General features: G+C 34.8%; 1 protein-coding gene and 4 pseudogenes across 1 annotated transcript; all 5 read left to right on the top strand.

The window, feature by feature from the left end:
* The first annotated feature begins 2,187 nt into the window (after nucleotides 1-2,187).
* LOC114745794 (chalcone synthase-like) lies at nucleotides 2,188-3,247 on the top strand (annotated as a pseudogene).
* A 3,254-nt stretch (nucleotides 3,248-6,501) lies between these two features.
* On the top strand, nucleotides 6,502-7,883 carry LOC114745793 (chalcone synthase-like; annotated as a pseudogene).
* Nucleotides 7,884-10,467: 2,584 nt separating this feature from the next.
* LOC114745792 (chalcone synthase-like) lies at nucleotides 10,468-12,662 on the top strand (annotated as a pseudogene).
* Nucleotides 12,663-16,056: 3,394 nt separating this feature from the next.
* On the top strand, nucleotides 16,057-17,335 carry LOC114745796 (chalcone synthase-like; annotated as a pseudogene).
* Nucleotides 17,336-22,980: 5,645 nt separating this feature from the next.
* LOC114745795 (chalcone synthase-like) lies at nucleotides 22,981-24,622 on the top strand. Its single transcript, XM_028933959.1, has 2 exons — nucleotides 22,981-23,263; nucleotides 23,351-24,622. Exons 1-2 carry the CDS (start codon nucleotides 23,086-23,088, stop codon nucleotides 24,352-24,354), a joined length of 1,182 nt encoding a protein of 393 aa, XP_028789792.1. The 5' UTR covers nucleotides 22,981-23,085; the 3' UTR covers nucleotides 24,355-24,622.
* The last annotated feature ends 2,626 nt before the right edge of the window (nucleotides 24,623-27,248 follow it).

Genomic DNA, 27,248 nt, shown 5'->3' with positions numbered 1-27,248 from the left:
TAATTAATTAGTTAAATGGGTCTTTATTAAGGACCGGAGGAGTATTTGTTTTATATTTAAGACCTATTTTATACATGTTTGTTAATTTCTTTTTCAAATTAATCATATTGACATTCTCCCAACAATAATCAAATAAAAGAGGGAGAAAGAGAATTAAGAAATATACTTAGAGTATTTTAGAAATAATATGTCATGTGCATAATTTAGCTAGCATCATTAATTTACTCAAGCTGATTAATTATATCCCATATTAAGAACCGAAAAAGTATATATGTGTGGCAAGAATTACCATCGTTTATGCTTGCATCAATTATATTATACTACCTCTATTCTTAATAGAAAAACTAGAAAGGTTGAATTTATTTCTAAATATAACATCAATCACAGTTTTATCTTGCAAATTGATAAATTTTTTCTCTAAAATGTTTTTATTGACTGTAAAAGGTTCTCACCAAGAAGTATAGTTTAAGCATATAATTAAATAAAGTAGTCTAAATAAGTCAACACATTTATTACAATGAATCAACTTAACTAATTTCTTTAATATCATCAAATTTATTATCCATCTCTTTCATCAAGAATCTCATTGGCTGCTATGGTCCTTATTGTATAATTTATCACTCTCTCATCTTAAGGAACACATTAACTGGTTAAATTATTCAAATTACCCCCTGTTAAAGTTTTCTCTCTCCCCTTGTTGACAGATCATTTTCACCTCTTTCCTCTCTCTTTTTTCAAATCATAATAATAAATAAAACATTAAAAAATGATTATTAAATATCTTAAAAATTTAAAAAAAAACTCCCCACAAATGACTTAAGTGCCAGTTAACGTGGAGCTATATACAGTGTATAGGGTTAGAGATTTAGGGAGGAAGCTACTGAGTAGAGTTGGTAGCCGCCAACCCATAAAAATATAGTGGTTTAGGTTTGGCCAAAAGTTAAACCGCTTGTAAACAATACTTTTCAACCCGTATCGTTTAACCCGCAACCCACCACAGGTTATCCCGCATTTTTTTTTTTGTATTTTTAAATTTTTATTATATGTTTATTATTTAAAAAAATACATATATCATTTATTTGGTGTTTTTAATTAAGTATTTAAAGAAAAGATAAAAATTTCATTTCATTTTTTATATTGTATAAAGAAAAATATCTTCTAAATAAAAAAAGAAAAGAAAATAGTTGTTGGCGCATCAACCCGCCATGGAGGGGCCGCTACTACATAGGGTTTTTCAACCCGCCCTACCTAACCTTAACCTGCCACAGGTCAACCTGTAGCTTGCGGGTTAACCCGTATTACCACCCCTAGCTACTGTTGAGTAGGCTCCCAAAAAATAGAATAACTAATCTAATTAAGTTATTTGGTAAAAATATAGCTAATTAAGTTATATTTTTTTGGTTCTAATACTACTTCATTAATATAAGAGTTAATTGATATTCAATGTGATCATAAATATAAAATTCTAATACATTTTGTCTCAAATATTTATCTTTTTTTTAAAGTAGTCATTATAATAGTTGTACATATTAAAGGTTTCATCAAATAGTAGTTCTAGCTAATACATATAATTAGTAATGATATTTTAAAAAATATAAAACACATTTATTACAAATAACTATCTTAACTAATTTTTTTAATCTATTCGAGTCAGTGAACTAGTTATTATATCAACGATATTCAAGTTAGTGAACTAGTTATTATATTAAAGACAGGAAATAGTATATTCATTATCTTGCACATGCATCCATTCTAATAAAAGTAATTCAAATACTCCTCTAACAAAAATCTTTCTAAACCAAGTAATCAACGTGCCCTGATCTTGGAGGGGATCTCTCCATTTCTCTTCACTTTCATTTCAACTACAAGGTTTTATGTTCTATGAAATCATTTAAAAAAAAAAGAATGAAATTTATATCGTTGAAATTGCAATCTTAATAGTTAAAATGAGGGGAAGGAAAATGGAGGGAGAGGCAAGTGGAGGGGCCGTCTCCTCCTCGAACAACCCAATTCTCCATATACTCCCTCACTTCATGTATGTTTGTTTATCCGACCCTTCTTACACTATTTCTCATCTCGAGCTCTTTCAAGCCAAGTCTTGCCTCAAAATTGCACATATACTTATATCAACACATGTATACGCTGGCCTCTCCTCCTACATATATCATCGTCGCAGCAACAGTCATTAAATCAAACATGGCCACCGTCGACAATATCGGCAACGCCCCGCGCTTACATGGTTCCGCCACCATCTTGGCCATCGGCACCGCCACTCCTCCAAACTGCTTCATCCAAGCCCATTATCCCGACTACTACTTCCGCGTCACCAACTGTGAGCACATGACCCACCTCAAACAAAAATTCAACCGCCTCTGTACGTCGTCTCTCTTATCATTTCTTACATTTAATTTTACTTTCTTCATCGGTTGGTTTCATTCATGTAGTTATTTTGTTATCTCAGGTGAAAGATCTGCGACCCAGAACCGTTACATGCACCTGACTGAGGAGTCTCTGAAACAGAATCCTAACACGTGCGCCTACATGGCTCCTTCACTTGATGCCCGTCAAGATACACTTGTGGCGGAGGTTCCCAAGCTCGGAAAAGAAGCCGCCGTTAAGGCTATCTAAGAATGGAGACAGCCTAAGTCCAGGATCACCCATCTCGTTTTCTATACTACGTTCGGCGTTGATATGCCCGGCGCCGATTACCAACTCACCAACCTTCTCGGGCTTCAACCTTCCGTCAAGCGTCTCGTGATATACGAACCGGGCTGCACTGCTGGCGGCACCGTCCTTCGTCTCGCCAAGGACTTGGCTGAGAACAATAAAGGTGCACGTGTTCTTGTTGTTTGCTCTGAGATCACCGCCATCATTTTCCGCGGACCCTCTGAAACCCACCTCGACTCCCGCGCGGGTCGACAAGCCTTGTTCGGTGACGGTATATCATCGTCGGAGCTGATCCTGACGCCTCTGCTGCAGAGCGTCCAATTTTCCAATTGGTATCCGCAGCGCATAAACCGTCTTGCCAGATTCCGAGAAATCCATGAAACTACACTTACGAGAGGCGGGTCTCACTTTCCACTTGCAAAAAGACGTGCCGGATATCATCGCCAAGAACATCGAGAAGTGCTTGGTCGATTTCACGGCAACGATAAGTACCATGGAGCTCCTTGTTACTGCAATAAGCAACGAAGCTGGGTTGTTGCGGGTAAATTATGGAGTCAAGTACGGAAATGGTGGTGATTAGGGCACCAAATTAAGTGCGCGACCGCGAGCGCGGTGGAAAAAATAAAGATGGATCGGCGGTGTAATATTAATATAAGAATTATATTTCACTTTTAATTTGGTTTTAAGTATAATATCTCAATTTATTTTGTTTCTCATATTTTTTTCAAGGCAGTTATTATAATAATAGTAATTTTAGTTAATACACTTGATTAGTAAAGGTATTTTAAAAAAAATACCTATTTATTATAAATAACTAACTTAACTAATTTTTTAATCTATTCAAATTAGTTAATTAACTCTTATATTAAAAATGAGAAAAAGCATTTATGTATGCATTTGTCTATATACGAAATTTATCTTTGACGTGTAATATACATCTAGAGATGATTACCTTTTCATTTCTTTGTGGTTAGAATATATTACTTTCTTTTTTTTTAACTTCTATCATAATTTGTTAGATGTAATTACGCGCCTGTTCGGATGAGCTCATTTCAAATGATTTTTATTGTATAAGATACATCTGTGAGAAGAATTCTTTCAAAAAAATATATATATAGGTGTTTTTTTTTTCCCGTCATTCACTAACTTGCATTATGCTTGCAGACGGTTTTTACGTTCAAGTTCACAAACGATATATGTTTCAGCAATTTTCTTTTTAAATTGAAATTCCGGCGTTTTTTTTTTTGTGTGCGCGCCAAATCTCTGAGTCAATCAGTTTATATATATATATATATATATATATATATAAGATTTAGATGATTCAGTTACTTGAAAAACTCGGCATGATTAATTTTACCTGAACTATATATTCTGCCCATTATCAACTGATGACAAACCAATTAATGCTCACGTGATATTATTGGCTCTAATAGTTAGTTGTGCCTAATTTCAAGCATGAAAGAGGAATAGTTTTGATGCTCATCGTTTTGATAAGCACTCTAAGCTTATTAAATCCAAAACATTCATATCTCATCTGAGTGGTTTAGATTTGATTTCTTTTTTATTTTTATTTATTTAAAATAATTATTTAATATATATAATGTAAAATAGAGATAATATTTTAACTATCATTTTTTCAAAAAATAAATTTTTCTATTTAAAAATAAGTTGTTAATTTTAAATATAGACGGTTCAAATTATATATAAATAATCTAGATCTGATGAGTTTAAAGTGCTTATTAAGACGATAAACAGTAAAACTGATGGCTAAATTATATAAACAGTGCAGATCAAACGGATAAAATACGTAAGGATAGAAAAAATCAGAGAATTCTTGATTCAGCCTCCTTACTTTTGAGGGAAAAAAAATTCAACACGCAAGCATCACTATTTGTGAGGCTAATAATCAAATTTCATTATTGATGTGATTTTCCTTTGACTTAATGAGCATGTGATCATAATTCATATTTAAAATCACCATCAAAACAGTGGCCTCGCATTGTAGCCAGGCAGGACAAAGCGTGATCACCTAGATCTCGAAACATGCTGATGCATGATATCTTACCTAAAAAAACTAAATAGTCCCGCTCTTTTAAATAGATCAGTTACACTACCTCCGGTTTAGAATGCAAGTATCAGAACTCTGAAAGGAGTCGATTTTTTTAAGCATCAATTTGGACTTGTTTGATTATTTAATGTACTTTTTGTTTTTAAATTCTACCCATTCTCTCTACTACTTATCCTCTTTATCAATCATGATATTTTAAGAAAATAAATTATAGGTTTTTTACATATTTATTGTTCTTAAGTAATTTTAATTAAGTTATTGAGTTGTGTAATTTAGCTATTTGATGTTTAATTATATTTTGAACAAAAAGGAGTATATGAGTATGACAAAGTCAGTGGAATGAGGAGGGTCATTTTAGGCTAACTATAGGGGTGTTTGGATGGAATCACAACTATGGTTTTAAAAGTGTTTTTTCGGTATACGAAGTAATATGTAGAAGAGTTTATCTCGATTTACGAAAAGTTCTTTTCAGAAGCACTTATAGTGCTACCCAAACACCCCCCCTATAATGACAATGACAGAGATGTGGGGTCTGCGAAAAATGGAGAGAAGAAAGCATTTTAATGACCTTGATTTAAAAGATTGATGAAGTAGAGTTAAAAGTTTCTAATTAATTTTTATAAATATTTTATTTTCTATTTTATTTTTGTTAAAATTTTAAAATCCTTATTTTTCTTCTCATTTCTTTTCCTCTATTTTTCTCATACCAAACACACACAGGGTTAGAGCCAAATTAGATTAAATTACTCCTCCGATCATTAATATAAGATCCAGTTATTGAGTTAGTTTTGGTCCTAAATATGACCCATTTATCATATTTATTAGTTTTCTCTAAATTACCCTTATGGATACTCCCTCAACCATAATCAAGCAAAAGAGGAAGATGGGGTATTAAGAAAGATGATTATGGTATTTTAGGAAAAACATGTCACATTTCTTATAATTAACTAACTTATCTTACTTTCTTAATTTAATCAAATTAATTAAATGGGTATTATATTAAAAACTAGAGAAGTACATGCTTACCCTATGCATGCATGTTGTGTTTCAGTGTTTATGAAGACTCGAGATGGATGGAACGGGGGCATTTGGAACTTTGCATTCAAAGCATATAAATTAATCGAGCAGGTTGAATACTTAAATGCATAAAAGTATCTTTACAGATCATAAAATCTAATGCTTTAGAAAACCCATCAACCTGGTGTTTTTTTTTAAAAAAATGAATGTCACTTTAGAATTTCAGTGAACAATAATTATTTTTGTACAAGTTTGCCCTTGAAGCGAACTATGTTAGAGACGTTATTTTCTTTTCATTAAACAAGGCTAATTTAATAAAATAATATCGTATCCTTCTAGCATAATTAATCTCATTCTAAACTGTTTAATCGTAGATTTCGTCATCTTCGTAAATACACCCTCACGGTTGCTGCCAAATAGTACATCTGGTATTTAATATCAGAGCTTATTTAATTTTTATTTTGATCCTAAATATAATATTCTGATTCATTTTGTCTCTCATATTTATCTATTTTCTTCTAAGATAGTCCTTGTAATAATAGTAGTTATAACCAATACACTTGATCAATAAAAATACTATAGGAAAGACAATATCTATGTATTACAAATAACTAACTTAACTAATTTTCTTAATCTATTCAAATTAGTCAATTAGTTTTTATATTAAATATATATGGGTACACGCGGCTGCTGGACGTCACTCAAACCTACCGACTCCTCATATATACCCTCCACCATGTATCCTCGTCGTCGCAACCTTCAAATCAAACATGGCCTCCGTCCATGAAATCCGCAACGCCCAGCGTTCCCATGGCCTCGCCACCATCTTGGCCATCGGCACTGCCACTCCTCCAAACTGCTTCATCCAAGCCCATTACCCCGACTACTACTTCCGCGTCACCAACTGTGAGCACATGACCCACCTCAAACAAAAATTCAACCGCCTCTGTACGTCGTCCATCTTCTCATTTCCTACGCGTTTTTTTCATTTGGTTTCATTCATGTAGTTATTTTTTTCTCTCAGGTGAAAGATCTGCCATCAAGAAGCGCCACATGCACCTGACTGAGGAGTTTCTCAAACAGAATCCTAACGTGGGTGCTTACATGGCTCCTTCGCTTGATGTCCGCCAAGACATGCTTGTGCTGGAGGTTCCTAAGCTCGGAAAGAAGCCGCCTTTAAGGCTATCCAAGAATGGGGACAACCTAAGTCCAGGATCACCCACCTCGTCTTCTGTACTACCTCCGGTGTCGACATGCCTGGCGCCGATTACCGCCTCACCAGGCTCCTCGGCCTTCAACCTTCCGTCAAGCGTCTCATGATGTACCAACAGGGCTGCGCTGCTGGCGGCACCGTCCTCCGTCTCGCCAAGGATTTGGCCGAACAACAGGGGTGCACGTGTTCTTGTTGTTTGCTCCGAGATGGCCGCTGTAATTTTTCGCGGGCCCTCCGAAACCCACCTCGACTCCCTCGTGGGCCAGGCCTTGTTCGGTGACGGTGCAGCTGCCATCATCGTCGGTGCTGACTCTGACCCTTCTGTGGAGCGACCAATATTCCAGCTGGTTTCTGCGGCGCAAACCATCTTGCCGGACTCAGACGGAGCCATCGAACTACACCTGCGAGAGGCGGGTCTCACTTTCCACTTGCAGAAAAACGTGCCAAAGATTATTGCCCATAACATTGAGGATTGTTTGATGGAAGCATTCTCGCCTTTCGGCATCAGTGACTGGAATTCCATTTTCTGGATCGTCCACCCTGGTGGACGGGCCATCCTAGATGAGGTGGAGGCCAAGTTAGGGCTCGAGAAGGAGAAGCTGCAAGCTACAAGGCATATTCTTAGCGAGTACGGGAACATGACAAGTGCGTGCGTTTTGTTCATATTAGAAGAGATGAGGAACAAGTCGTTAAGCGAAGGAAAACCCACCACCGGCGAAGGACGGCAATGGGGAGTGCTGTTCGGATTTGGGCCGGGTGTGACGGTGGAGACGGTGGTGTTGCGTGGTCTTCCGGTGGAGGCAGGTTATTAGAGGTTGAAAATATGAAGTGAAATAAAAATGGCGACTAGAGGAGCTAGCGCCTGATTAAGCGCGTACGGCTGAAGAAAAAAATACTAGTGAGAAAAATGGATCGTACAGCTAAAATAATAAATGCTTATTAATTGTTATTTTTAATTATAGAAGGATTGTGCGTTTAGCAGAATATTGAAGACTTTGTTGAAGTTTTTAAGGTGAGGAATTGTTTATATAAGACCGAAAATGCCAAAGTGACTATTAGTTTAAAACAGAAAAAACCACTTGAAAAGCGTACGTACGAGGCGGAATCAGACTCTATCAACCGTAATGCGCAGTACATCCACGAATAGCTAGATAGATAGAACACATTAGGTCCATGCCCGCCCAAAGAGAAAGCAACGGGGCTGCCCATTCACCGGCCTTTAAAGTGATGACAGGTAGTTGATTATTCCCTGTTTGTACCAAAAAAATTGGACAAGAAGAATGGGAGGAAATTTTTTGAAAAAATCCCAAAAAAATGATTGTTGGGTTTTAAAATTCTAAATCAGGAATTACTACAAAAATATATTGTCATTTACTTTTCAAATGTAGTTATTTTCTTTATGAGTGTAGTAAACAATACTAATTTAGAATTTTGAAATTCAACCATCACTTTTTTGGGATTTTTCCCGATTTTTTTAATGAATTTGATCTAAAAAATAAAACAATTGAGATTTTTAAAATTTTAATAAAATAAAATAAAAATTAAATAAAGCGTTTAAACTCAATTTTCTAATTTTTTAAAACAAGCTCATTGAAATTTTTACCGGGCCTTTAATTTCAATACTTTGCTACTGCATATGTCAGTTAACTCCACATACGTTGCCCAAGTTGGAAAGCTTTTGATGGGTTTGTTACTTTCTTTTTAAAATATGGGTTTATTAGCTCACGTGCCAAATCTTTTTTTAGGTTTCCCCAAGGTATCCCGAAGCCGGTAACCATGGGACTAATCTCTCGTCCCTATTATCGGCACACAAAGCGGTAGGAGATTGGTCACGGGTGTTCTCTATTTATAAGAGTTGAGGATCGAACTCTCAACAACTTGTTTAAGGGACAAGATGCCAAACCATCATGTCGACTGGTCGTGGTTATGCGTCCAATCAAAAATATATAAAAGGGGCTGGGTTGAGCTCGACGACAATAATTTACAAGAAACAACTGTGTCCAATTAAAACGGGCCGCATGATTGGATCTAGTCCCCAGTACTGGGCCACGGTGGTAATGGTACAAAGTACTGGGCTGGGGCTGGGGCTGGGGCGGTAATGATTGTTAATTTAGCCATCCAGACTTCAAAGCCACCAAACCTTTAAAAAAAAAAACGTTGAAAACCACCAAACCCGCATTTGAATTAAAAAAGAGAATGCATGCTGGTACAAATTAGTAGAGCTTGTGCTGGTCAAGAGAAAAAACTCTGGAAAAGGACCTTCCTACTTCTCTTTCCTTTCGTTTCCCTCCGCTTCTTATCTCAGCCATTGAGATTTTATAAACTGAACAGTCAGATTTCACATTTGACAAGATTATAATAATAAAAAAATTATTATTGTTTTAAGTTACCATAGCTAAAATTTACTATTTTAATTTTATTTTTTTAAAAAATTTACATTTTTTTAATTTCACAAAATATGAAATCTGAACCATTCAAATTATAATCCTATAATTGAGACAGGAAGTGAAAGGAAATGAAGGGAAGGGGAAGTGAAGAGACCACTCTCCCAAAAGACTCAAAAGCAAAACGTACACGAGGATCACGTTTTCATGCAAAATACAAAATTATACAGATCATTCATTTAAATAGGAGACATCATTGATATTAGTTAATTTCCCCAAACTCTAAAATACCGGCGTAATTATGTTTGCTCCCCTTGTCTCGGAATCTGACGATCCTGACTTTAGTTTTAGATGGGATTTAAAACACGAACATAATTAATTTTTACTCCTCCAATCCTTAATATAAGACTTATTTAACTAATTTAATTAGATTAAGAAAGTTAGATAAGTTGGTTAATTATAAAAAATATGACTTTTTTTTTAAACACCATAATCATATTTCTTAATATCCTCTCTTTCTCTTCTACTTGATTATGGTTGAGGGAGTATCCATATGAGTAATTTAATATTGATAAATATAATAAATATGTCTTATATTTAGGACTAAATTCAATATAACAATTAGGTTTTATATTAAGGACAGGAGGAGTATAATACATATATATATTTTGTATTCATTATCAACAATATGATGACACACTAATGATCTTATTATGATACTACCTCAGGTCCTAATATAAGACATTGTTTGACTTTTATTTTGGTCATAAATATAAGACTCCCGATCCACTTTGTCTCTCATATTTATGTATTTTTTCTCAAAATAATTTTTCTAACAATGGTAGTTCTAATCAATATATTTAATTAGTAAAAATATTTTAGAAAAAATAATACCTATTTGTTACAAATAATCAACTTCTTTTCTTAATCTCTTCAAATTAATCAACTACTCCTCCGGTCCTTAATATAAGACCCATTTAACTAATTTGATTAGATTAAGGAAGTTAGGTAAGTTAGTTAATTATAAGAAATATGACACGTTTTTCCTAAAATACCATAATCATATTTCTTAATACCTCATCTTTCTCTTCCACTTGATTATGGTTGAAAGGGTATCCATGGGGGTAATTTAGAGATAATTGATAAATATGAGAAATGAGTCTTATATTTAGGACCAAAACCAACTCACCAATTGGGTCATATATTAAGGACCGGAGGAGTAGTTCTTATAGTTAGAACCGGAGGTAATATTAAATTGGGCCCGTCAATTAGTTTGACGTAAGTATCCAGCGGCTGGTTGATGTTGTGTATGCTTGATCTGGCCTAGCGAGTTAGAAAGTGGGCTTACCATCATGCTCTTTTTAAATAGAGTTAGTTACGACTGTGGGACCCAATAATACAATACTAAGCTCGTTGATGAATTTAATTAAGTTACCAAACTTATCTTAATTCTACTTTTTCCAATTCAATTATAACGTGATACACCCGTTGGCACAAAAAATAATACTATATTCGGTCCTAATTATAAAATCTTGTTTGTAATTTATAAACAAGGTCTTATAAATAGAACCAGACGTAGTAATAATGATAATATATGTGATACACGCTCGGAAGACTTTCCACCCATTTTTCAATAATGCGGCGTGTATGTGATACACGCATTGGCACAAAAAATACGTTTAATATGAGAGTTTGTTTGACTTTTATTTTGATTTTAAATATAATATCTTAATTTATTTTGTTTTTCGTATTTACTTATTTATTTTAAATAATTTTTGTAATGTTTCATCAAATGGTAATTGTAGCCAACTAATATACATGATTAGCAAGAGTATGCTAAGAAAGATAATATCTATTTATAATAAATAACTAATTTAACTAATTTTTTTAATCTAATTAATTTATTTGGTAAAAATACAGCTAATTAAGTTTTTTGTTTGTTTTAATACTATCTCCTTAATATAAGAATTAGTTTAACATTCAATTTAGTTCTAAATATAAAATTTTAATTCACTTTATCTTTAACATTTATCTTTTTTTCCCCTCAAAATAATCATTTTAATAGTTACACATATTAAAAGTTTCATCTAGTTCTAACTAATACTGCAATATATATCATTAGTAAGGATATTTTAAAAAAAATAACACGTATTTATTATAAATAATTATTTTAACTAATTTTCTTAATCTATTTAAGATAATGAATATTAAAGATAGGAGGTAGTATATTCGTTATCTTGCCCATGCATTCATTCTAATAAAAGTAATTCAAATACTCCTCTAATAAAAATCTTTCTAAACCAAGTAATCAACGTGCCCCGATCTTTTGGAGGGGATCTCCCCACTTTCCTTTCTCCCTATTTTCTTCACTTTTCATTTCAACTTGAACCGTGCAGATCTCATGTTTTTATAAAATCATAAATAAAATGAAATTTATATCGCTGAAATTGCAATCCTAGTAGTTAAAATGACGGGGGAAGGAAAATGGAGGGAAAAATAAGTGGAGAGGCCGTCTCCTCCTCGAACATCCCAATTCTCCATATACCCCTCACTTTATGTGTGTTTATCCAACTCCTCGTCCACTATTTCTCATCTCGAGCTTCAACCCTCGGTCAAGCTGCTCATGATGTACCAACAGGGCCGCGCTGCTGGCGGAACCGCCCTCCGTCTCGCCAAGGACTTGGTTGAGAACAATAAAGGTGCACGTGTTCTTGTTGTTTGCTCTGAGATCACCACGTCATTTTCGGCGGACCCTATGAAACCCACCTCGACTCCCTCGCGGGTCAAGCCTTGTTCGGTGACCGTGCAGCCGCTATCATCGTCGGAGCTGATCCTGACGCCTCAGCTGCAGAGCGTCCAATTTTCCAATTGGTATCTGCAGCGCAAACCGTCTTGCCAGATTCCGAGAAATCCATGAAACTACACTTACGAAAGGCGGGTCTCACTTTCCACTTGCAAAAAGACGTGCAGGACGACTGGTGGAATGTTCACACCTATCGGCATGGACGACTGGAGCTCCATTTTCTTGATCGCCCACCCAGGTGGAAGGGCCATTATATTGTGGATCAGGTGGCGGCGAAGTTAGGGCTCGACAAGGAGAAGCTGGAGGCGACAAGGCACATTCTTAGCGAGTACGGGAACCTAACAAGTGCATGCGTTTTGTTCATATTGGGCGAGATGAGGAAGAAGTCGTTAAGGGAAGGAATAGCGACCACCGGAGAAGGTCTTGAATGGGGAGTGTTGTTCGGACTCGGGCCAGGTATAACGGTGGAGACGGTGGGGCTGCAGTGTTCCGGTGGAGGCAGATCATTAGAGATGGTTAAAAGCTAAGTGTGGTGGTTGAGATTGGTTAAATAAGGAAACGGCGTAAAGTACGGAAATGGTAGTGATTAGGGCGCCAAATTAAGTGGGCGCGGTGGAAAAAATGAGGAAGATGGATCGACTAATATACTTATTTATGCATTTGTCTCTCACAACTTAATTTGAGAATTGATGTTACTTTTATTTATAATATCTATTTTATATGTCTATTAATTTTTTTAAAATTAACCTTATTAATATTCCTTCAACAATAGTTAAGTAAGAGAGGGAGGGAGAGAATTAAGAAAGATGATTACAGTATTTTAGACAAGATATATTATAGTAACTAATTTAACTGACATCCTTAATATATTCAAATTAATTAATTTAGTCTTACATTAAAGACAGGAAAGGTAGCATATGATTTATCTTCATCGTGGGTTATACATCTAGAGGTTATTACATGTTCGTCTCCCTGTTTTTTTTTTTTTTTTGTAGTAAGAATATACTACTAATTTTGTTTGCTTCTATAATAATTTGTTAACTGTAATTATGTGCCTTCTGGAAACTATATATATATATATATATATATATATAATTATGTGTCTGTTCGGATGAGCATGTTTTAAATGAATGTATTGCATAAGATAAATTTGTAAGAAGAATTCTTTCATAAAATATAACTGTTTTTTTCGTGACTCAAAAACTTGCACTGTGTATGCTGACAGTTTTTACGTTCAAGTTCATAAACGATAAATGTTTCAGCATTCTTTTATTTTTTTTAAAGAAATTGAAATTCCAGCATATTGTTTGTTATTGATATTTTGTGTGCATGTCAAAACTGAGACAATTATTTTTTTTTCATAAGATTTCGAGGACTCAATTACTTGAAAAACTCAGCATGATTAATTTTACAATAATTATTCCGATGATGAACTAACTGACGATCATGTGATATTATAGGCTCTAATAATTAATTTTACGTAATTTCAAGCACATGAAAGATCAGGTGGTTGAATTACTACATCTTATACTTAACTAATATAATAGCTATTTGATTAATCCGAGTAAATTAAGAAAATTTATAAGTTAGTTATTTGCAATAATAGGTATTATCTTTCATAAAATCTTCTTATTAATCATTTGGATTAGCTATAACTACCATTTAATAAATTTTAATACGTGCAACTACTACAATGATTGTTTTGAGAAAAATAAATAAATATGATAAATAAAGTGAATTAGAATATTATATTTAGGATCAAATTGAATGTCAAAATAGTTTTTATATTAAACAGAGTTAGTGTAGATAGTTGCAACGCAGATAAAACGGCTAAGATATGTAAGGATAGGAAAATCACACTACTTATTATCAGAAAGAAAAATCATACCAGTACAATTCTTGATCGGGAAAAAAATTCAATATTCACGCATCACTAATTGTGAGGCTAAAGTAATCAAAGTTCATTATTGATTGATTTGATTTTCCTTTGACAAAAGCGTGATCATCTATAAATCTTAAAGACCCTGATGCATGATATCTTACCCAAAAAAACTAGACAGTCCCACTTTAAGATACATAAGTTTTACTCTTTCCGGTTTAAAATATAAGTATCAGAATTTTGAAGAGACTTAACTTTTAAATAAGCATCAATTTAGATTAGCTTGTTTGATTGTTTAATACATTTTTTTCATTTTTATCCTACTCATTTTCTCTCCCACTTACCCTCTCAATAAACAATGGTGTTTAAAAAAAAATAAGTTACATTTTTTATATATTTATTATCTTTAACTAATTTTAATCAATTTGTTGTATAATTTAATTGTTTGATGCTTAATTATATTTTGAAGGGAGGGAGGACATGAGTAGGGCAAAGCCAATGGAATGAGGAGGGTCGCTATTTGGACTTAATTGGGCAGAGTCTGACGACGAAGACGTACAAGATGGTGTGACTTAAGAGTCCAATCAGATTCACTCGTGTGATGCGTGCGTGTTGTGTTTATAAAGAGTAAAGACTCGCGATTGACGGAATGGGGCCGGGCGTTTGGATTTTTGCATTAAAAGGATATAAATCAATCGAGCAGGTTGAATACCTTGTCCGATCATAAAATCTTGTCTTTTGACAAGCCTGTCAAGTATCAACTCGGTGTTTTCCTTTTTCAAAAATAAATGTCACTCTAGAATTTCAGTGAATAGTAATTATTTTTGTACAAACTTGCCCTTCAGTCGAACGATATATGCCAGAGACATTAATTATTTTCTTCTCATTAAATAAGACTAATTTAATATATCAAATAATATCGCATCCTTCTGGTATAATTAATCTAATTCTAAACTGTTTATCATATTTAAACAGTGCACACAATCTAAAATCACAGATTTCCTCATGCACCATTGCCCCAACAGAACTAGTTTTGGTACTCATCATTTTGATGAACACCCTAAACTTATCAGATTTTGATCATTCATATCTCATTTGAATGATTCAAATTTTATTTCTTTTTTATTTTTATTTATTTAAAATAATTATCTTAATACGTATATAATCTAAAATAGAGATAATCTCTTAATTATCATTATTTCAAAAAATAGTTTTTTCTATTTAAAAATAATTAATTAAAGATTATAAATCTAAATTGTTCAAATCAAATATAAACAGTCCATATCTGATGAGTTTAAAATGCTCGTCAAGGTGATGAACATTGAAACTGATTCTGCTCCTCGTACCCTCTCAATACAAGGAACTATCCAATGATGAGCACCTTAAGCTCATCATTCATATCTAAAATATTCATATCTGATTTGAATCGTTCATATCCATTTTTTTAATATAATCATTTTAATGAGTATATAATTTAAGATAAAAATAATCATTTGACTATCATTATTTTAAAAAAATATTTTTATTAAAAAAATTTACACCTTCCAAATAAAGATTTGAATAGTCTAAATATTATAGGAACCAGTTTTGGTGCTCATCACTTTGATGAGTACTTTAAACTCATCAGATCTAGATTATTCATATCTCATTTGAATGGTCAGGATTTGATTTCTTTTTTTATTTTTATTTGTTTAAAATAATTATTTTAACATGGATGAAATTTAAAATAAAGATAATCTCTTAACTATATTTTTAAAAAAATAGTTATTTTTATTTAAAATAATTAATTAAAAATTTCAAATCTAGACGGTTAAAATCATATATAAATAGTCTAATTTTAATAAGTTTAAGATACTTATCAGAGTAATAAGTACCAAAACTAGTTCGAGATGTCATGTGGTCACTTTGATGAGCGCCGTTCGCTCAATATACGTGCGTGTATATACACACATCCCACCCTTCGTCTATCATTTTTCATATCGCTCGAACTCTCCTCTCCCATATATCCTTATCATCGCAACCTTCAAATTAAACATGGCCTCCGCCCAAGACATCCGCAACGCCCAGCGTTCACATGGCCCCGCCACCATCTTGGCCATTGGCACCGCCACCCCTCCAAACTGCTTCATCCAAGCCCATTACCCCGACTACTACTTCCGCGTCACCAACAGTGAGCACATGACCCACCTCAAACAAAAATTCAACCGCCTCTGTACGTCGTCCATCTTCTCATTTCTTACATTTTATTTTACTTACGTGTTTTTCATTTGGTTTGATTCATGCAGTTATTTGTTCTCTCAGGTGAAAGATCTGCCATCAAGAGGCGCTACATGCACCTGACTGAGGAGTTTCTGAAACAGAATCCTAACGTGGGTGCTTACATGGCTCCTTCGCTTGATGTCCGCCAAGACATGCTTACGGTGGAGGTTCCTAAGCTCGGAAAAGAAGCCGCCGTTAAGGCTATCCAAGAATGGGGACAACCTAAGTCCAGGATCACCCACCTCGTCTTCTGTACTACCTCCGGTGTCGACATGCCTAGCGCCGATTACCGCCTCACCAGGCTCCTCGGCCTTCAACCTTCCGTCAAGCGTCTCATGATGTACCAACAGGGCTGCGCTGCTGGCGGCACCGTCCTCCGTCTCGCCAAGGATTTGGCTGAGAACAACGGGGGTGCACGTGTTCTTGTTGTTTGCTCCGAGATGGCCGCTGTAATTTTTCGCGGGCCCTCCGAAACCCACCTCGACTCCCTCGTGGGCCAGGCCTTGTTCGGTGACGGTGCAGCTGCTATCATCGTCGGTGCTGACCCTGACCCTTCTGCGGAGCGCCCAATATTCCAGCTGGTTTCTGCGGCGCAAACCATCTTGCCGGACTCAGACGGAGCCATCGAACTACACCTGCGAGAGGCGGGTCTCACTTTCCACTTGCAAAAATGCGTGCCGGAGATCATTGCCGATAACATTGAGGATTGTTTGATGGAAGCATTCTCGCCTGTCGGCATCAATGACTGGAACTCCATTTTCTGGATCGTCCACCCTGGTGGACGGGCCATCCTAGATGAGGTGGAGGCCAAGTTAGGGCTCGAGAAGGAGAAGCTGCAAGCTACGAGGCACATTCTTAGCGAGTACGGGAACATGACTATTGCGCGCGTTTTGTTCATATTAGAAGAGATGAGAACAAGTCGTTAAGGGAAGGAAAACCCACAACCGGCGAAGGACGGCAATGGGGAGTGCTGTTCGGATTTGGGCCGGGTGTGACGGTGGAGACGGTGGTGTTACGTAGTGTTGCGGTGGCGGCAGGTTATTAGAGATTGAAAATACGAAGTGAGATAAAAATGGTGACTAGAGAAGCGCCTAATTAAATGCGTACGGCAGAGGAAAAAGTACTGGTAGGAAAAATGGACCGTATATCTAAAAAAATAAATGTGAAAAAAACAACTTCAAAAGCGTGCGTCCGAGGGGGAATCAGACTCTCAGCAATAATGCGTAGTAGTAGTACATCCGTCAATAGCTAGATAGACGGAACCCGTCTCTATATAGCACGCCCAGAAGAGAAAGCAACGTGGCTGCTTATTCACCGCCCGTTTAAAGTGATGACAGGTAATTGATTATCCCGTGTTTGGTACAAGAAAAATAAAGGCGAGAGGGAGGATACAAATAAAATTTTAAATAAAAGAGTAATAAAAATTAATTTAAAACTTTTAAGCCTGGTTTTTTAATTTTTTTAAATGAGTTGGTTAAAATTTCTCCTCCTTTCTCCTCTGTTTTACTCGCACCCGACCCTTAATTTCGATACTTTGCTGCTGCATATAACAGTCAACTCCACATATGCTGCACAAGGTGGAAAGCTTTTGATGGGTTTGTTACTTTCTTTTTAAAATATGGGTTTGTTAATATTAGCTCATGTGCCAAATCAAAGATATATCAAAGGGGTTAGCTCGAGCTCGACGCCAATAATTTACAAGAAATAACCGTCTGCAATGACAATGGGCCGCATGATTGGATCTAGTCCTACTGGGCGGCAGTGGTACATGGGCCCGGTGTATAATTGTCAATCTGGCCATCCACAGTTTAAAGCCCACCATACCTTCGCAAAAAAGGTTTAAAACCAACAAACCCGTATTTGAATGAAAGAAGAGAGAGCATGCTGGTACAAAATAGTAGAGCTTGTGCTGGTCAAGGGGAAAAAAAATCCGGGAAAAGGACCTTCCTCCTTCCCTTCCTTTTCATTTCCCTCCACTTCTCATCTCAAACCATTGAGATTTTACAAACTGAACAGCTCAGAGTTTATATTTTATAAAATTATGAATAAAACATTGTTTTGAATTATCATAGCTACAATTTACTAGTTTAATTTTATTTATTTATTTTTATAAAATTAATATTATTTTTAATTTTATAAAAACATTGTTTTGAATTATCATAGCTACAATTTACTAGTTTAATTTTATTTATTTATTTTTATAAAATTAATATTATTTTTAATTTTATAAAATATGAAATCTGAACCATTCGAATTGTAATCCTATAATTGAGAGGGGAAATAGAGAGAAATAGAGGAAAAGGGGATTGGAGAGACTCCTCTCCCAAAAAAACTCAAAACCAAAATGTACAGGAGGATAACGTTTTCATCCAAAATAAAACAGGTTAAAGTATATTTTTAGTCCTTTAACTTTACATAAGGTATCATTTTGGTCCATTAACTTTAAAAAGTAAACTCTTAGTCCTTTAACTCAAAAATTGTTAACAAAAAATAATGATACTGAGCTCTCGAATACCGGATAAAACAGTACGAATATTAAGTTTAATAGTCAAAATAAACACGATTGTTATAAAAAATCATCATTTAAGACAAACAATTTTGGAGTTAAAGGACCAAAAGTATATTTTTTAAAGTTAAGGGATCAAACTGAAACCTTACATAAAGCTAAACGACTAAATGTATACTTTAGCCAATCGAAAATTATAGAGATCATTCATTGAAGGAGGGCTAGGAGACATCATTGATACTAGTTAATTTCCCCAAACTCTAAAATACTGGCGTAATTATGTTTGCTCCCCTTGTCTCGGAATCTGACGATCCTGACTTTAGTTTTGGATGTGATTTAAAACACGAACATAATTAATTTTTATAATACATGTGTATTTTGGATTCATTATCAACAATATGACGACACACTAACGATCTTATTATGATATTAACTTGCGTCTGACAATTAGTTCGACGTAAATATCTAGAGGCTGGTTGCTGTTGTGTGTGCTTGTATCGGGCCTAACAAGTTAGAAAGTGGGATTATCATCATGCTCTTCTTAAACAGGGTTGGTTACGACTGTAGGACCCAGTATTAGAATATCAAGCTCGTTGATGAATTTAAGTTACCAAACTTATCTTAATTCTGCTTTTTCCAATTCAATTATAACCGGTATGTATATATGTAATACACGCGTTGGCACAATAAATAATAATGATGATCATATATGTGATACACTCTCGGAAGATTTTCCACCCATTTTTCAATAATGCGGAGCGCTCGTGATGCACGCATTGGCACAAAAAATAGGTTTAATTTTACATCTGATTCTTAATATAACAATTTGTTTGATTTTTATTTTGATCCTAAATATAAAATCTCAATCTATTTTGTTTTTCGTATTTATTTATTTATTTAAAATAGTTCTCATAATGTTTCGTCAAATGGTAATTCTAGCTAGCTAATATACATGATTAGCAAGAGTATTCTAAGAAAGACAATACCTATTTATAAAAATAACTATTTTTTTAATTTATTTAAATTAGTCAACTAGGTCTTATATTAAGTATTGGGAGTAACATTTTATATTTGTTTCATTCTACCTACACACATATATAGCCAAATTTGACTATGAGCCTCGATCTTTTTTTACTAGTTTTTGATTTACTACTGCATATATGGAGTGGAATTCTGATTATTTGAATTCTCCAATTAATTTTGATTCAAACAGATACGTCATAAAACTACAGACATTCTGAAGAAAAATGAGGTAACGATAAATATATGGAAATTAATAGAGGGGGATATTGAGACACATCACACACAACATGAACAGATGCTTGGAGGGTGACGTGCTTCAATTATGTGCCATTCATTTTAGTATCCTCCCATAAATGCTCTCCCATTCTCACCTAACGTCTACAAATGATAATTCGCATGCCAAACAATATTATCAGTACTTCATTTAATGCCTGCTTGTGTGTGTGACAAGTTCGTGCTTTTCGGTTAAAAAGGTTCGAAATTTTAGTTAAGTCATGAACAATATAATTTGCCGCAAGTTTGGTATAAGAACATGAATGATACGTCTAATTAATCATGCTAATTGAATTGTCGTTCACCATTTATATACGTCGCTTCTGTTCTTGTCGAAGCATTGATTTAATAATAGTCATCACATTGTACTATCTCAAATATATGTTAAAAAAAAGCATTTTAAATATTATTTATTTTATAAACAAAATCGTTTTCTACCACAAATCTTTTTCATAACAAAAAATTTAGATGAATTGAGTCACGTGAAATAACTAGGACCAAAACATGTTTGTGGACTCAAAATATGCTTAAAAAGATACTTATAAATCGCTAACGGATAATGTTTTCAACTTTTCATGTAAGCAATAATCACCTTGTGAGTTATGAGCCAGGTTTGTGCTAACTGGACCAACCTTTGGTTGCTTTTATAACAAAATCCTTTTTGTATTATCGCTACTTTAATAATAACGAGTATACAAAAAAAACTCTATAGTATAACAACATACGGATCAATATAATAAAAAACATCATATCTCTTTAATGCTATCAATATTTAATACTCCTCCGGTCCTTAATATAAGACCCATTTAACTAATTTGATTAAATTAAGGAAGTTAGGTAAGTTAGTTAATTATAAGAAAAGTGACACATTTTTCCTAAAATACCATAGTCATCTTTCTTAATACCTCATCTCTCTCTTATACTTAATTATGGTTGAAGGAGTATCTATAGGGGTAATTTAGAGAAAATTGATAAATATGAAGAATGGGTCTTATATTTAGGACCAAAACTAACTCAAGGATTTGGTCCTATATTAAGGACCGGAGGAGTACAAAGTATCGAATTCCTACTAATTTAGCAAGCCGTACTCTTCAACCTTCATGAACAGTACACCTCATTTTAATCTGAAGGTTTTGCGTTGTACTTGAAAGCTTACGTAGTCTATGTATCTAAATCCATACATATGAAATATTCGTATTAAATTGTGTTGTTTATAGAATGATGTCATAAATCTCTGATGTCATGCAATATTTTGAGTGCCACCTAATTATTGTATTAGTATATCATAAAAAATCTATAGTAAATGGCACTAATGAAGACGTGAAACAGGATACGACATACATAATGAAATAATTTCCACCTTGAAAGTTAGAGAAAAGATGGACAATATCTGTTTCGGCAAAAAAAGATGGATAATATATATACTTGTAGGTAAAATAAATATCCAGATTTGACAATAAACAGGAGAAAAGATAACAACCAAATTACTAAAAGATCCAGAAATAATAAGACAGAAAACAGGCGATCGTAACTTACAAAGGAGACTCCACAAAAATCCACTCATTCCAATTCCAATATAATTAATGGAATTTTACCTTTAATTTTGGGCATTTAGTTTATCTCCTAAGTGATACACAACACCAAAAAACCGTAAAACGCAGAAAATAAGACTAGAAAATTTGAATTGTCTATTTACAAAATTCAAAAACCAATATTTAAAAAAATTGTTTTTTAAATATATTTATTTATTTCATAACGGATGATTTATCCAGAGCAAGAAATATTAATATATTTAATATAAAAATTACTTTGCTAATTTAAACATTAATAGATTAATAAAATTAGTTAAGTTAGTTATTTATAATAAATAAATATTTTTTTAAATATTTTTACTAATTATTTTTATTAGTTAGAACTTTTATTTGATGGAACTTTAATATGTATAACTATTACAAGAACTATTTTTTAAAAAAATAAATATGAAAAACAAAATGAATCAAAATTTTATATTTAAAATCAAATTAAATATTAAATTAGTTTTATAATTTTAAAATCTTTTAAAGTTGATTGATATTAATTAGCTACACACCAATATATTGAAATTCTTGCAATTTAAATTCTAAATTGTATGCAAAGAAACATGAAATAAAAATAATATTTTATTTGTTATTTTGGTTTTAGCATTACATATATGTGACATGCAAGAGAGGAACGCTCTCATATTAAGATTTGTATTGGGTGCTCATCAGGTGATGAGCACGCAATGTTCATCACTCATCTGGACCGTCCAGATCTAATATGGATGATTCAGATTTATTCTTATTTTTATTTTTTTAAAATAATTATTTTAATAGGTATAAAATAAAAAATAAAGATAATCTTATAATTATCATTCTTTAAAAATATAATTTTTATATTTTAAAAATAATTATTTAATAATATTAAATCTAGACCGTCTAGATTAAATCTGAACGGTCTAGATTGCTCGTCATGTGATGAGTGCTGATCACCTGATGAGTACCAAATGGAAACCCTCCCACACTAAGGGGGGAAAAAAGAACTCCGGCGATGATAATGTAATGTGTAATAAAATTAAGGAAAAAAAGATACAAGTGTTGGTGTATTACTTTCCGTTTATTCCTGCTAATGTAACAAATCTCGATTCTTTTGGTAAAAAAAATGCAATGAAATTAGGTGATTTTGTTGCAAGTAACTAAATTTAACATGTTAATAACTAAGTGAATTTAATAAGTATGGAGCAATAATATAAATGTGCAGCTCCACCAGCACCATGGAATAAGCGGCCTACCACCCAGATGAACGTGGCCACTCAGCTGCCCGTCTCTCGACCTACCCACTAGTCCTATGATCCCTCCCTCCCTCTGTAGACTTAGACACGCATATATACACCTCACTTCATCTTCCACTTCTCATCTCTCACTCTTACCTTCACTTGTACATATACCCTTTCCGGCTACCTCCCATCATCCACCATGGTCACCGTCGACGAAATACGCTCCGCCCAGCGTTCACATGGACCCGCCACCATCCTGGCCATCGGCACCGCCACTCCTTCTAACTGCCTCATCCAGGCCGATTACCCCGATTACTACTTCCGCATCACCAACAGCGAGCACATGACTGATCTCAAAGAAAAATTCAAGCGCATGTGTATGTCATCTATCTCCTCTTCATCCATGTATATGATTCTGTTAGTTTACGTTTGAGTGTTAGTTTACGTTTGATTGCGTGAATCAGGTGAAAAATCCATGATCAAGAAGCGTTACATGCATCTGACGGAGGAATTCTTGAAGGAGAATCCCAACATGTGTGCTTACATGGCTCCTTCTCTTGATGTGCGTCAAGATATAGTGGTGGTGGAGGTGCCTAAGCTCGGAAAAGAAGCCGCCGTTAAGGCCATCAAAGAATGGGGGCAGCCCAAGTCCAAGATCACCCACCTCGTCTTCTGTACCACTTCCGGTGTTGATATGCCTGGCGCGGATTACCAGCTCACTAAGCTTCTTGGTCTCCGACCCTCTGTTAAGCGTCTCATGATGTACCAGCAGGGTTGCTTCGCCGGCGGCACTGTCCTTCGTCTTGCCAAGGACTTGGCCGAGAACAACAAGGGCGCGCGTGTTCTCGTTGTTTGTTCTGAGATCACCGCCGTCACTTTCCGTGGGCCCAGCGACACCCACCTCGACTCTCTGGTGGGCCAGGCCCTGTTCGGGGACGGAGCTGCGGCAATGATCGTCGGTGCTGACCCTGACCCGGCCGTGGAGCGACCAATTTTCCAGATGGTCTCGGCGGCACAGACCATCCTGCCGGATTCCGACGGAGCCATCGACGGACACCTTAGGGAGGTGGGTCTCACGTTCCACTTGTTGAAAGACGTGCCGGGAATCATCTCAAAGAACATCGAGAAGAGTTTGGCGGAAGCATTCACACCCATCGGAATCAACGACTGGAACTCCATCTTCTGGATTGCCCACCCGGGCGGACCGGCGATTTTGGATCAGGTGGAAGCCAAGCTGGGACTCAAGGAAGAGAAGCTGCAGACGACGAGGCACATTCTGAGCGAGTACGGCAACATGTCGAGCGCTTGCGTGTTGTTCATATTGGACGAGACCAGGAAGAAGTCGTTGAGGGAAGGAAAATCCACCACCGGAGAAGGACTGGAATGGGGAGTGCTCTTTGGTTTCGGGCCGGGCCTGACGGTGGAGACGGTGGTGCTGCACAGTCTTCCGGCGGAGGCAGGTCATTAGAGAGATCATTAATGAATTACAAGTTTGGTAATTAAGATTGTGTTAATTAATGGTTAAGTAGAAAAAATTGTGAGGGAGGGAGGGGAAGAAGAAATAATGAAAATGGAAAGGCGTAAAGTACATAAATATATATTTCACTGTGTTAACAATGTTTGTGGAGTGAAGAGGAGATTGATTACTTTAATGGGTGAAGTAGTTGTGGGCGATCTTTAGAATGTTGTTACGTTGTGTCACAATCCAATGGCTCCCTGGCCTTACCTTCTTTTAATAGGTTTGTTAGAAAACGTGTAATCATATGCGCCTGCCCAACGAGGTGGAATAGCCAAGTATTAGGTTAACATACACGATCAAGACTATTGTGAATCCGATTCAAGTTTTAGAGACCGTCTGAAATAGAAACAAAATCATGATTTTAAAAGTATTTTTACGATATACGAAATAAATATGTAAAAAAAATTATTTCAATTTATCAAAAAAATTACTGTTGAAAAATACTTCTGGAATTGCTCAAATACTGCCTTAATGTATGTGTCACAAATTTATGTAAGCCAGACAAAATAGAGTAAGGGGAGAGCTCGCGACTGGGATGTGAGATGCGCCTTGTTTAGCTTAGCTTGTTGAATAAGTATATGGAAACTCGATATATCCTTTAATTTAATCTGTGGCTTTCTTATGAAACGTACCTTTTGCCGTCAGATATTTGCATGAAAAGTAGAGATAATGAAACAAACAAGTGTTTAATTAAAGCTTTTTGGGGGTGTATTTATTTATTTATTTATATTTATTGTGGGAGGCGCATCAGTCGCGTACAATTACATCACGGGAAGCGAAGGTGGGGGTTAAACTGAAAAGGCCATAATGCGAATCACATGTGATGTGGGAGAAGACCGCCAGCCACCTACCCACCCCCACTCTGCCACTATACTCGACGGAACTGTCCATTCCTATCTCACAAATCACAAATGTAAGGTCTGTCGTAACGGTTCCGTTTGGTAACTACCAACCGCTCCTTTCCAGCATTCCACAACCCCCCCCCCCAAAAAAAAGGCTGCTTCCATCCCCAGACACAGCTTGGTTTTCGCCCTTCATTATTATTATTATTATTACGCTTGAATTATTTCATATTATGCTCCTTCTCGTTCTATCATGCACCAAATTTACATGAGGTCATCTCTCTCTCTCTATATATCCTCTGTTATTCAGCGTTGCCATTATTGCAATGTCTGTTTATAACAATTTTATTATACTCCTCCGATTCTAAATATAAGATCCTTATACACACTTATAAGGATCTTATATTTAGGACAGAAAGAGTAATTATAATTAGTTTTCAGTTACTGTCTATATTATTATACTGAATACAGTTATTGAGGGAAGCAAGCCCCGCGTTCTTAAGAATCCCACTAAACGATCGATGGAAATAAAAAATAATTTCATGACCATCATCCTTGACAGTTTCTCAATATCTAAATAAAAAGGTATACGGGCTATCGCCTTTTGTTAGGCATTATTTATATCTTTTATTTATTAAAGTATTTATAAGCATGTTTCATATAAACTGAGTCAAAATTTCTCTCACATATAAATTGAAAAACTCACAAATCTAAATAAGGCCTTAACTGCTTGCTCACCGAGTATTTTGTATCTTGCACATGCAATAACTGCAAAGGACTGTTTTAATCGCATGCAAGAGGCGAGTGGAACAGGATCATATAAATAGCGAGGAAGCACAGTAATAAATGAACACAGCCTCTTGTTTTCCAGGAATTTCTAGTGTGTGTGTGTGTGTGTTTAGTATAATGGTGCGTATTTAATTTTAGTGGGAAAAAAATTAGACTAAAGGGTTGGGATGGTTTTTATTTCAGAAAAGAACTGCTCATGCTTAGAAAATGGAGGAGAAATTTATATAATTTTAAAGAAATAAATTTCTGTGCGATTTACTAAAATCACCTAGGTGGACTAGATTAGGCCCGTATTCACTGCAGGTTGTAGGAAATCAGATGAGCCCAGTTTTGATGGGCTTTCGGCCTGCAGGCCCGGCAAAGGATTGCAAGCACTCAGCCCAATAGAAATATTAAAAATTACACACATGCCATTGTACCGTTCCAAGCCATTGGCGTGCAATCTGACAAAAATAACGCACTCTTCTGCGTGTGTGTACTTGTAGAGACGTACGAGAGATCTCAATTCATAAAAAAAAAAAAAAAAAGGATCAGGCGATCATGGAAGCAAAGACACCCGTATCTCCCTGCAGGACCCATTTCAGATTTCTCGGATCTTCTGCACGACGCGTAAGAAATTCAGCTTTATGCCCCGTTTGTCGTAACAAAAATGAATTTAATACCACCAGTCCACCGCCTCCTTCTCCTTCTGCTCTAGATATGGTTTATGATGCACAATACATTACAAATTAAATATTATATTTAAGATTCAAATAATATTTTAAAATAAAATAATAAGTAATAATAAAATATTAGTTATTGAGTCCAAAAAAAAAAAATTAGTTAAGGAATAGATTTGATCATAGAACTTTATATAAAGTTTTAGTTTAGTGCTTAATCTAAAAAGTACATTTTTAATCATTTAATCTCTAAAATTGTTAATATTAAATGATAATTTTTTTGAGACAATCATATATACATATATATCATAGCTGTTTTGAAAATTAGATTTTATATGTTAGAATTTGAAAATGATTTGTAAACATTTAATATCTCAGTATCATTACTTTTTTATTAATAGTTTTCGGGCTAAATAATTAAAAAAATATATTTTTAAGTTAAGATACGAAATTGAAACTTTATATAAAATTAAAGTACTAAAAATATACTTTGATTTAAAATATCATTAATCAACGTTTTGTTTTGGCATTTTAGTTAAAACGTACATTCCCA

This window comes from Neltuma alba, unplaced genomic scaffold (genome assembly GCF_004799145.2).
Source record: "Neltuma alba isolate B1F8T4 unplaced genomic scaffold, ASM479914v2 tig00004807_pilon, whole genome shotgun sequence".
NCBI classification, from domain to species: Eukaryota; Viridiplantae; Streptophyta; class Magnoliopsida; order Fabales; family Fabaceae; genus Neltuma; species Neltuma alba.
The sequence above is the reverse complement of the archived record's forward strand: the minus strand, read 5'-3'. Positions and strand labels throughout refer to the sequence as shown.

Excerpts from the sequence above, each read along its gene's own strand:
- LOC114745795 (XM_028933959.1), top strand. The coding sequence starts at position 23,086 with ATGGTCACCGTCGACGAAATACGCTCCGCCCAGCGTTCACATGGACCC. Across the intron at positions 23,264-23,350 it reads AGAAAAATTCAAGCGCATGT|GTGAAAAATCCATGATCAAG; the intron begins GTATGTCATCTA and ends TGCGTGAATCAG.